This window comes from Acipenser ruthenus, chromosome 3, assembly GCF_902713425.1.
Source record: "Acipenser ruthenus chromosome 3, fAciRut3.2 maternal haplotype, whole genome shotgun sequence".
NCBI lineage: Eukaryota > Metazoa > Chordata > Actinopteri > Acipenseriformes > Acipenseridae > Acipenser > Acipenser ruthenus.
This window is the reverse complement of record NC_081191.1, coordinates 65,953,547-65,967,008: the sequence shown is the minus strand read 5'-3', so window position 1 is coordinate 65,967,008 and position 13,462 is coordinate 65,953,547. Positions and strand designations below refer to the sequence as shown.

General features: G+C 34.8%; 1 protein-coding gene across 1 annotated transcript in view; it reads left to right on the top strand.

The window, feature by feature from the left end:
• LOC117394455 (adenylate cyclase type 1-like) overlaps positions 1–13,462 on the top strand; it is a 114,733-nt gene that overhangs the window by 62,938 nt on the left and 38,333 nt on the right. The window contains exons 6-11 of the mRNA XM_033992770.3: positions 198–356; positions 669–810; positions 2,923–3,078; positions 4,477–4,671; positions 8,069–8,166; positions 8,265–8,349. Coding sequence (XP_033848661.3) covers positions 198–356; positions 669–810; positions 2,923–3,078; positions 4,477–4,671; positions 8,069–8,166; positions 8,265–8,349 — 835 coding nt within the window. The remainder of the gene's footprint in view (positions 1–197; positions 357–668; positions 811–2,922; positions 3,079–4,476; positions 4,672–8,068; positions 8,167–8,264; positions 8,350–13,462) is intronic.

Below are 13,462 nucleotides of genomic sequence, written 5' to 3'. Positions count from 1 at the left end.
TGCTCTTTTTACAGGTTGGTTTGTGTATAAAGAAGATAGAACATTTATATTGCCTGTAGATGTCAATTATTCAGTGCCATTTTCTTTACAGAATACAATGGACTGCAGAGTACCCCCATTGCAAATAAGTGATCCCGGTTCTCATTGAAAGTCCTAGCATGTAATCTTGAATGCTGTGCTGATTTGCTATATTGCAGGTCTGTAGCTGAAGCCACGGAGGTGGACCTGAACATGAGAGTTGGACTTCACACAGGAAGGGTGCTTTGTGGGGTACTTGGCCTCCGCAAATGGCAGTATGATGTCTGGTCCAATGATGTGACCTTAGCAAATGTAATGGAAGCTGGTGGTTTACCTGGGTAAGGATTTACAGTATTTATGTCTACTCTACACAGGAATACACATTCTGGTTTTTTTGTCAGCCTTCTGCTTTTTCAACTTCTAATGCTGATTTGTAATCAGATTACTCTTAAATTACTCTTATTTTGCATTTGGGTAGATGGTTTGGTACTTGAAATACATTTCAAGTACCAAACACTATAGTATTCGTTTATTAATACCATATAGCACATGGTTAACTGAATGTTTAAATAAAATTAAAAAAATCACACACAGGTTTAAACTAAGCACACTGTTGCATTGGTAAAGAAGGTTTTTGTCCGTCGTTTCAGGAAGGTTCACATTACAAAGACCACCCTGGAGTGCCTCAATGGAGACTATGAAGTAGAACCTGGATATGGCCATGAGAGAAATAGTTTTCTACAGAAGCATAACATTGAAACCTTTTTTATTGTGCCATCTCATCGACGGAAGGTAAGACCTAGAGGCTTTTACAAAGAGACCCCCATACTACTTATTTATTTTGAAAGTGACACCTGTTTAAACTAATGCTGAGGTCCCTACATATTTATTAAAGAACATTTGGTTTGAAAGACTTAATAAAGCTTTGTTAAGCATAGTAAACTTTTGAAGACTCACGTATACTACTGATATGGATACTCAGAGAGCTTTTTAATTAAGCTTTTTAGATTTATTTAAAGCAATTAAATGACTCAAATTTAAGAAGAATGTTTGTTTCTGTCTTAATAACATTTGTATGTGATCTTATAGAAACAGAACATGTCCCCAACTTATACAAGACATCATTTTGTTTCCAACCAAGTCTCTTACCAGCTAATCTGCAACTTCTAAAGATTCTGAATTCATAAAGCTATTTTACTCAACAAAGGGACCTACCAAAAAAAAAGTCTTACATTTATTATCTTTATAGAAATTATTTATCGTTAAAGAAACCTATCAAAAGTAAAAATAACATTTTGGCATCAGGTGAAACATCATCTAGGCAATGGCCTACTAAAAATCATTATGTCACTGAAAATACATGCTAAATTAATTTTTTTAAATATAGATGCTCAGAGATGCATTGTGGTGTCTTTTGAGATGAAAATTGGCAACCTTGATTGCTAATGATGATGGTGTTGAATCATGGCTGTGTTTTGTGTAGCATGTTATATGCCCAAGTGGCATACTTGCAGTCTCTCAAGACTGTCACTGATGTTGGAATCATAACAGCGGTGTGTGTGTATATATATGTATATGTGTGTATATATATATAATGTGTGTATGTATGTGTGTGTGTGTGTGTGTGTATATATATATATATATATATATATATATATATATATATATATATATATATATATATATATATATACATACATACATACACACACCGTATTCCTTTGAATTTAAGACGCAGCCCAAATTTCACACCCTCAATTTGAGGAAAAAATAAAACGTATTTACAAATAAATATGCATTTACAAAGATTACAGTTATGTGCTGCTTCTCATTTCCAGTCATGATTATTCACACCTGTTTTTCTCCCACTTTGTGAACTCTCGTATTGTTTGTCATGCATAAAAATACTGGGGTCTGATCAGCATTTCCAGTCTGTCCAAGCTGGTACTATTTGTTAGAAATGAGCCTACTAACGAAATGCTGAAATTGTAAAAGCCTCTTCGAATTCCTCAGGAAGCTAATGATGCTTCTTTGAAAAATGGCTGCCTGTATGTCATGGATGATTCGAGATCGGGTCTTTTCTCGGCAGTCAGTCACGTTGCTGTCTGTGTACTCTGGTAGTCATGTCTTTTGTTGCAAATTTTAATTGTTCTGGTATTTGATTGTTTCATTTTAAATATGTTGATTACAAATACCTGATTCTCTAAAATCGATGATTTTCCACAAGAGATGGCCAAAAAAAACCGACAATCAACATTCAAATCACCAAATAAATTGACATTGGATCAATTCAAAAAGGGAACATACAAATAACAATTTTGAAGGTAGAGCAAAGACAGCAGGCAATTTAAATTTCTATAGGTCACCAGGCAGTTTGGAGGTCAAGAGAGGTGGTGAAGGGTTAATGGTATAGGACTTCTTCTTTGGGAGCATTGTGATTAGATAATCTATCCAATTGTGCTATGGCCATTGTGTTTCACTGGATTTTAAACCACATTGGGCATGCCTTAGATGAGTTGGATACTGTATGTTAATGTCAACAAAGATTACCCCTGACAACAACCTTCTGGGGCATCTGGTATTCCTTTGTCTCTCCATATATAATTTTGAAACAGACAGGATTAAAATCTTAGGTGGTATTGATTTACATATACATTAGGTATGCTATACATGTGTGTTTATACTGTGTCTAGTTGTTACAAAAGAACTTAAGCATTAACCATCTGTTGGATCTACAAAATGCCACAATGCACAGTGAATAAGAATTTCTACATGGGTTTCAAATGCATGAACGCTCATTCTATTTGCCTGTGTGAAAATTCCTGGAAATGAAGGATTATATTGAGTGCTGCACACAAATATTATCTGTATCTTTTATCACCTGTTTTTATTCTATATTGACAGATATTCCCTGGATTAATCCTCTCAGACATAAAACCTGCCAAAAAGATGAAATTCAAAACCGTTTGCTACTTACTTGTTCAGCTCATGCACTGCCGAAAGATGTTCAAAGCAGAGATTCCCTTTTCTAACGTTATGACTTGTGACGATGATGACAAGGTAAATTAAAACATGTATACGTGTAAGTGTTTTTTTTGTTTGTTTTTTTACAGGCAGCAATCTGTGGAATAACGTGGTTAAGGGTTTATTTTATGTTCTAAAGTGGACTCACATTCCATCTGTGGCTTGCATTCTAATTGGGCTCAGAGGTTTAACTCCATATACCGACCTTTTAAGGACTGACACAACTCAGTTGAAATGAATGCAATAGATACTATTTCTCTATCTACTGTGTAAGCATTTCCCCTGGTTTAAGGTGCAACAACTTAATAAAGTTAATAGTTTGGCAAAACTTGGCCCTATTAACGAAGCTTTAACAAAATTGAAATAACATTTGTATAGTATGCTGTTATAATTTAAATAAAATATTGAATTCATGAAACTTCCAGACATTTCTGAGTTTTTAACTGTCCAGAAAAGTTTCATGAATACCAAATTGTATGTGAATACAGAGGGTGCTCACAACCATATAGTAATTGCACAATACCTGAAAAGCTACACATATTTTTATAAAATCAAGAGTTTATCATATTACAGCCGAATGCAACCCGAAGCAACTATAGGAGGCTGGGAGTGTATGATAAAATTGTTTGGTGCAAAATCAAGGCAGTTAAAATTTGACAGACAGACAGACCTACAGACAGAATCAGAGAATAAGGGTCTGTATTTTTTTAATGAGGACCATAAATGAAGTGGTCCAAGGTAAGTGCAAACCTGAAACCAGCCATTTTAAACCAAATTAATGCAGACTTGTTTATGCCAATTTGGTGTTTAAGTATTGGTGTGGCAAATCTACACATTAATATCACATTTGCTTATTTGTTGTTCCTCCCAGATAAGTTTAAATATTACATCCATAACAGATTTAACTCAACTATTTTCTAGTTTAAGAATAATAGATATTTGGAAAAGAGCAGATGGCAAGGTATGAATAAAAGAAATAAAGTCAGGAAATTGAGATCTTTATTGACAGTAGCTGAGCAGGTACATAATTGGTTAACACCAGCAAGACTGACAAGCCAGTCAGTTGGTACAGAACATTTTCTCACAACTGGTAGTTAAACAATAAATATGGCAAATCAAATTTGACCATAAAGAAGCTGGCTGTGTTTGCCCTCATAATGAAATAATAATAAAAACAATATCAGCTAACCTGGTGCTGTATTAGGGAATAAATCATTCCAAATGAGCTAAAAACAATGTTATGTTCATAGGGCAAACTTCACAGAGTATTTTAATCCAAAGTGTCATTATAAAAGTAAAAAATAAACAAGCTCCCTAATAATATGTTTTGTAATGTCAATGGGTGTCTTTCTTCTTTCAGAGTAAATTGTTGTGTGCATTTCCCCCATAATTTACAGAGTGAGAAACTTTACTTATTCTGGTTTCTTTTCACAGAGAAGGGCGCTCAGAACAACTTCTGAAAAACTAAGAAATCGCACTTCCTTTTCTACCAATGTAATACACAACACCCCTGGCACAAGGGTAAACCGATATATCAGCCGACTCATAGAGGCACGACAGACTGAGTCAGAGATGGCAGATTTACATTTCATCACATTAATGTACAAACATGCTGAGCGGGAGCAGAAAGTAAGTGAACTTTTTTCCTGCTGGATGACTATAAAAAAATAGAATAATAAAAAAACAATAACTGTAAAAGAATGAATATTAATAACAAAAAAACAGGGAAATGGACTAATACTCACTAAAGGTGTGTCTAATTTTATTCATGCATGTCTTGTTTCCTTGACCAAAAACACTGATTAAAGGTCTGATTTCAAAGTCTGGCTGGATTTCTGCATCCCTTTAAAAGCTGATATTTTTTTTTACATTTATGCTGGTTCCAGATCTGTATCTTGTGCTTTGAAACCAGTTAATTTGAAACCTGGATGCTTTGGGACAGGTGTATATATACAGTGCCTTGCGAAAGTATTCGGCCCCCTTGAACTTTGCGACCTTTTACCACATTTCAGGCTTCAAACATAAAGATATGAAACTGTAATTTTTTGTGAAGAATCAACAACAAGTGGGACACAATCATGAAGTGGAACGAAATTTATTGGATATTTCAAACTTTTTTTAACAAATAAAAAACTGAAAAATTGGGCGTGCAAAATTATTCAGCCCCCTTAAGTTAATACTTTGTAGCGCCACCTTTTGCTGCGATTACAGCTGTAAGTCGCTTGGGGTATGTCTCTATCAGTTTTGCACATCGAGAGACTGAAATTTTTGCCCATTCCTCCTTGCAAAACAGCTCGAGCTCAGTGAGGTAGGATGGAGAGCATTTGTGAACAGCAGTTTTCAGTTCTTTCCACAGATTCTCGATTGGATTCAGGTCTGGACTTTGACTTGGCCATTCTAACACCTGGATATGTTTATTTGTGAACCATTCCATTGTAGATTTTGCTTTATGTTTTGGATCATTGTCTTGTTGGAAGACAAATCTCCGTCCCAGTCTCAGGTCTTTTGCAGACTCCATCAGGTTTTCTTCCAGAATGGTCCTGTATTTGGCTCCATCCATCTTCCCATCAATTTTAACCATCTTCCCTGTCCCTGCTGAAGAAAAGCAGGCCCAAACCATGATGCTGCCACCACCATGTTTGACAGTGGGGATGGTGTGTTCAGGGTGATGAGCTGTGTTGCTTTTACGCCAAACATAACGTTTTGCATTGTTGCCAAAAAGTTCGATTTTGGTTTCATCTGACCAGAGCACCTTCTTCCACATGTTTGGTGTGTCTCCCAGGTGGCTTGTGGCAAACTGTAAACGACACTTTTTATGGATATCTTTAAGAAATGGCTTTCTTCTTGCCACTCTTCCATAAAGGCCAGATTTGTGCAGTATACGACTGATTGTTGTCCTATGGACAGAGTCTCCCACCTCAGCTGTAGATCTCTGCAGTTCATCCAGAGTGATCATGGGCCTCTTGGCTGCATCTCTGATCAGTCTTCTCCTTGTATGAGCTGAAAATTTAGAGGGACGGCCAGGTCTTGGTAGATTTGCAGTGGTCTGATACTCCTTCCATTTCAATATTATCGCTTGCACAGTGCTCCTTGGGATGTTTAAAGCTTGGGAAATCTTTTTGTATCCAAATCCGGCTTTAAACTTCTCCACAACAGTATCTCGGACCTGCCTGGTGTGTTCCTTGTTCTTCATGATGCTCTCTGCGCTTTAAACGGACCTCTGAGACTATCACAGTGCAGGTGCATTTATACAGAGACTTGATTACACACAGGTGGATTCTATTTATCATCATTAGTCATTTAGGTCAACATTGGATCATTCAGAGATCCTCACTGAACTTCTGGAGAGAGTTTGCTGCACTGAAAGTAAAGGGGCTGAATAATTTTGCACGCCCAATTTTTCAGTTTTTTATTTGTTAAAAAAGTTTGAAATATTCAATAAATTTCATTCCACTTCATGATTGTTTCCCACTTGTTGTTGATTCTTCACAAAAAATTACAGTTTCATATCTTTATGTTTGAAGCCTGAAATGTGGCAAAAGGTCGCAAAGTTCAAGGGGGCCGAATACTTTCGCAAGGCACTGTATATATATATATAAACAAGGCATTGGTTTTATTTTATCAAAGGATTGGGTGTTTAATAAAATTATGAATTAAAACTGAAAAAAAAAATCTCACATAAAAAAAAAACTAATAAAACATTTTTTGCCTCAACACTATTTTAAGATATTATTAAAAACTGCACGGTGTGTGCTTTTTTGAATATTCTGGCAAGCAGAATGGCAGTTGTATAGAAAAAGGGTCCTCACTGAATTGATGTCCACCCACGACCAATAATCTAAAGACTGCTTTTCTGTCTCCACATTTCATACAAATAGAAATGCCTGGTAAGGTTTGGGTCAGTTTGGCTTGAAAGAGAGGCCAATCGTGGAGTGTGTGTGTGTGTGTATATACTGTATATATAGTAGGGCTGTTCAGATTAATCAAACTGATTAATCGACTAAAGATTTGATTGCAGGTTAATTTTTGTTTACAATTTAATTGTGCATTCTGGGTTGACAAAGAAATGCGTGTTGCTGTTCAGGGAAGTGCTGATTTGAAGCGTGCCCTCTCTCTTCCTGGAAGTGGTAGGACACTGATTTTAAGCTTGTATAAAAAGGGATTAAAGTTGTGTAAAAATCATAATTGTTATCTTGTTTGGTACAAGGATTGCTGATAGTGTGCTACAGATGTACATATGTATTTGGAACTGGAATGTTTATCTAAGTTGATTTTAAATGATTGCCAAACGTGTGTCTGCAAAGTTACTCATGTGCATTATAATCAGAGCTGTTGAGCGCTGTGGTAAAATCCAGTGTGGCACATTTACCCTGAATAATATAATAAACTGTGCATTGATAATAATTTTGCTGTTTAGTGGTTACCCCAGAGTGGTTAAACAGTACGCGTAACTGACTGTGCTGCTTCCAATTAACCAACTAATGCCCATAAATTAACCAATCAAAAATTAATTGAGTGACAGCCCTAATATATATATAAAACTTATGAAGGACTACTGGGACACTATTTCAACTGTCACAATGTTAAGTGTTATTATATTGCACACATACTGCACAAAATCTAGAAACACCTGCAGTATGCAGCACACACTTTTATGACTGTCTGATCCTCGCATGACTGTTTTATGCAAATAGCATTTAATGCATGCAATATGTAATATATAAAATTTACATTTTCTTCGATTTCAGTCACAATGGGAAAGACAGCAAATCTGGCATTGATAAAGGGAGGTTTGTAAGTGCTTGGTTGGCAGGTACTTCTAAATTGAAGACTGCACAAATGACTGGTGATTCACCACAAACTGCCAGCACTGTTTTTCAAAGTGTTTAAAAAAGATCACATACTGTATCCCTTCTGAAAAATGTAAACATATTGCAAACTTGTCACGTCAAATGTAGTACATTTTTGTCCAAACACTCATTTTAGTTTTCCTTATTTTACATAATTAAATGTTCCCTTCTTGCAGTATCATCAGCTTCACGATGAATACTTCACCAGTGCAGTAATTCTCGCCCTGATCCTCGCTGCCTTATTTGGCCTTGTCTACCTTCTAATAATACCACAGTATGTATTTAACATATCTTTCTCAATTCACTCATTCTGATTTGTCTTATTGATACAGTAATGCCATGCACTAACTTCCCCCTCTTGCTTTTCTCTAGGAATACAGCTGTTCTTGTCCTCCTGGTATTCTGCATATGCTTCCTAGTTGCTTGTATTATGTATCTGCATGTCACTAGAGTACAGGTAATTCTTACTTTTGTTTACTTGAATGTTGTGTGTTTTTCTTTCTCTAAGCATCTCAATACTAATTAGTGTGTTAACAATGACTTGTAGGTAGTATCGTAAAATGGTTTGTCATCTTAAGTGAGTATTTTACACTTGATTACTAAACAGTATCTGTATTATTTGTATAGATTTACTTGTGATTACTTCCTATTTTTATTTAATTTGGTAATTATTTCACATAAGGTTATACTGGAATTAATGGGTGATCAAAACAGTTAAATTAAACATAACATTAATCAGTGTGCTTATATGATTCATATATATATATATATATATATATATATATATATATATATATACTGATGCACAATGAAAACGCAACACTCTAAGTTTTATATCAATAGCTCATTGGGCACATACATAATGTTATTTACATTTTAAATAGTGAGCAGATAGGTTTGTTGATTGTTTGAGTAGTATTGTTCCTTGGGATAACAAAATACTGAGCTCAAGCCATGTGATTTCATAAAAACACCAGGTGCTCAGTGTCTGGTATTTGAGTCGAATTAAATTTACCAAAATGACTTGATTAAGAATCTGTATAAATAGCCATTCGAAAAGACATGATTTTTATTAACGTAAGAACAGCGAAAGATACGAACATGCCCCGCGTGAGTAATGAAGATTGCCTGGTTGCTATCGGCATGATTGAAGGCAGCCTGTCTGTCAGAGAAGTCCAGTGAAACCAGGAAACCGTCTCTGTGAGGTACAGGCCACGTCCTGGAAGGCAGAGGGTCACCACACCGGCCCAGGACCGTCACGTCCGACTGATCCATCTGCGTAATCGTTTTCAGACTGCAGTGGTTACAGCACGAGAAATTCCAGGAAGAAATAACTCATGCATCAGCAGAATTACTGTAGCTTGATTAAATCCATCAGACCTGAGTTTTGCGTTTCTTTTGTGTATCAGTATATGTATGTGTGTGTATATATGTGTATATATATATATATATATATATATATATATATATATATATATATATATATATCATGTGTGTCTGTAAATAGCACGATTATCCTCACAAACTATTTGGATTCATTTTATTATTTCAAGTTTTTCTTTTCCTCAGAAATTATTTAAAGTAGTGCCAATAACCTTGGCTAAAAGGGAACCAATGGTATGTAATTAGGTTCCATGTGTAAAGTTAGGCCTCACAAAGTAATTCAGTGTTTTTCAGGCAACTTTAAAATTTCTATATAATTAAAAAGCATTGTAATTATGTATTGCTTAGAATAAAAGCTTTTCTACAAAGTCTGTGTAACATATAGAGTAACTATAAAGTTCATTGATTGTACAATTCAAAACTAACTGCCTTAGCATTTTAAGCCAATAATGTACAATACATGGCATGTGTGGCTTAGTCAAATGTACTGCAAAAACAATGAATAGATACATTGAAAATAGCACGTTATATGGAGATAAAAAAAGGTTTATAGAGGATTAGAGCAAGATGTTTTCACATTTAATCTACAGTGATGCCAAATTTAAAAATGCTGACTCTCTGTAGTAAACGTATTCTCTTGATGTCAGTGATTTTTTTTTTTTTTTTAAATTATTTCCTCTTCATTGCAGTTTCATGTAATTTGCTCTTCATTTGAATAGCCATGTAAAATACAAGTAGATACATTTTGGATATCAGTGTCCCACATACAGAAAACTTTACCATTATATGTGTAAAAAGGTTTGCGACTGGCATTTTACAAAGAAACACCATTAAATAAACCAAAAACAATACTTTTTTGCATGATTGAAGATCCTTGATTACTGCAACAAAAAACTGGCAAATCTCCTCTTCATTGATGAACTTTGGGGTTACAATAGGTTTATAGTCTTACCTCAAACACCTAGCTATTTGAATTTGTTGTATCCCAAAATGCATATGTGGACTGAGTTGTTTCTATATAGAAATCTTGGTCATATAAATACAAAAGCATGAATACAAAAAGTGAATGTAGTAAGCATACTGTAACCCTTGCAAAATATAATCCGCAAGAGATGATACCAGTCAGTCATTTATGATCCTCTGCAAACCTTTGTGCAGCATGAAGGAAAGTCATCCATTAAAATGTATTGAAAATACATTTGGCCATTTGGCATTTTGATACAATGAGCCAGGAGCCACACTGGAAAGGAGGTCAAAGTCAACCCACTAATTCCCACTTAGAAGGCACAATGTACTGACTGTTTCCCTGGTCACCAAAAATGACAACAAAAAAAAGGTTTGGTTAAATCAAAAGTAAAAAGCTACATTACTTATGGGTTTAATCATTATGCCTCCTCCTGTTTTAAGGCAAGTAAAAATGGATATATAAAAACAAACATGAAAAAGGTAATTTGTTAAAACATTTAAAAAAGCTAATGTGATAGATTATAGGTTATTTATTAAAACGGACTAGACAACACTACTACAGTGTACATACTACAATCTTTGGCTTTTGGCCTTGCTTTTCGAGGTACCTCTGCCTATAAATTAGCTTGCAGATAAGTGGAGAGGTTGGCCGCAGGGGAACAGGTTGCCCTCCCTGAAGCCAAAAAAGCAGGTGTAGGCTGGGGAGCAGGAGGCGAACTCTGGTGCACATTGGCAAGTAGTGGATTGCGGTAAAACATCAAATTAAATCAAATCAACTTTTATTTATGTAGCACATTTCATCTCAAAGCACTTTACAAGGCAAAACAAAGAAAGTCACAATAAAATACATTTGTATAGAGAAATACAGTAAAAAGAAAGCGAGATCAAACATAAAAACAATTTGATATAATAAAATGTCTAAAAAGAATTAAAATGGTATTAGTCTGGTTACTCTTTATTACACTTTCTCCAAGGTCTTAACCACATTAAGATTTAACATTGCTCTAGTTGTAGTGCTGCTGCAGTAGGCTGTGAAATCTTCACCATCTGTTGTTTACAACAATAATTTACAAGGATTCCAAAGATCTTTACACATAAAAAAGAACAATTAAATCATTTATTTAAAAACAGTCTAATGCAGAATTTGATGAAAACAGAAATTATAAGAGAGATAAAAAAATGTAGTTTTAATTGTAAAAAAGCTAGTTTCTAGCAATAGAACAAAAATATACTGTATATCAAATACAGTATATCTAATTTGATATACTGTATTTGATATACAGTATATTTATAATATCTAACTTGATATTATAAATATACTGTATATCATATTTTAATAAACTAAAATATACAGTATATCAAATTAGAACAAAAAAGGATGAAAGAAAATGTAGTTTAGATTGTAAAATAGGGAAATTAAGATAGAAAAGCTGTTTTGTAAAAATAATGTTTTCAATCTAGGCTTAAAAACAGTAAGAGGCCCAGCTTCCCTGAATATAATATCATATAAATCCTTTCCTTGCGGATCATTAGACACATTGTTTATCGAGGGACGAATAAGAAACTAACTATTCGACTGATGATTGGAAGCACCAAACATAAAAATCTTTAGTGCTAACATCCAAAACATTTGGCTTATAGCCAACCTTGGCCAACGCTATTATAAAATAAGTCTTAAGAAATACTAAAGAAATGAAAAGTTATGTATTTTTTTTAAACACAAATTGGTAATAATATTAAATGTGATTGTGTTTTGAGAATATTACTACTACAGTACAAGTATTGTATCACAATAGTTCAAAAATACATGTCAGTACATTAAAAAAAAAAAATTCCAATCCAAAATCTAAGCATCTACTGATATGGAAATGGGCTGCCTGAGAAACATGTTTTAAAGTTACTTTGAATGGCTATTTGTGTTTAGCAAAAAGTTTGTGTGTGTGTGTGTGTGTGTGTGTGTGTGTGTGTGTGTGTGTATGTGTGTGTGTGTGTGTGTGTGTGTGTGTGTGTGTGTGTGTGTGTGTGTGTGTGTGTGTGTGTGTGTGAACCGTGTAAAAACACTGTTAAAGGGATATTCCTCTTTTTCAGCAGAGTTTCATTAGGCTAACATTTTAGGTAATATGAAATGTATCTTGTTAACCTCATGCCAAAAAAGCAATGAAGGTTTGAAAACGCAGAAGAAACTGCACAGGGGCAAAATGACACTTCAAAGTAAAACCTCCCTGTATGATTGCCAACTGTGGATGTTGTATCATGAAATGATTACACGAGGAAGAGGACAATGAATGAACAGCGGTGACCAACCCTGACTACTGATAACTGCCACTAGATAACAATACCTTTTAAAAAATACACTATGAATCCTTTCTGGTTGACTGTAGACATTTACATTTGCTATGTTGATGACCTGCCAGAGTACTTTTGGACTATAATGAGATTTTTCTAAGTTGTGTATATAAAATGCAATTCTGAACACGAGAGGGAGAACATTTAAGAAATAACTACAGGGCACATCAAGTGTAGGAGATAAAAGTCTACCAAGTATATCAAATCTGAGACATACTGTAGTCAATACTAGTGAGGGAGACGGTTGTCTCCATGTACACTTGATCCTCTTGTTAAAGCTATTTGTTATAAGGACTTCCTTTTTTTAAGGACCTGAAATTTATTTCAAGGTTTGTGCTGTTTTTGCTTTGAGTCTGACTTTTTACAAAATCTGTTATTCAGCGGCAGGCTGTGCTGTTGCTTTACTTTATAGAAGCTTTATCAAAATCCCAATGAAAGTGAATGGCAGAGATGTTCCTTTTCAAGAGAGATGGTCCTAATACATGAAGATCTTCAGAAAGGGCTGTTATGGTGTTCAGCCCTTTATATGGATGTTGTCAGAAGTAGGGTGTGTCTACTGTACAAATAAATCAGTGAACAAATAAAACACAGTTCTTGTTTAATGTAATTTCTGGGAAATATGAAATGTATATATTACATATAACATCCACCGCTGGGATACTGAAGCCTGAGTGAAGGCTATCAGACCACAGATGGAATTCTGTGCAAACCGCATTACCCATGGAATATTGAGGAAAATGTTTGTATTCATTAGCATCAAAAGCTAGTGCTGCATAAAATCATGAAAAAAACAAACAAACAGAAAACGTTAAATATTATTATTTTTAAAGCAGCCTTCGGCTTGGGTATTTACAGCACAAGGTGGGCCTTATCAC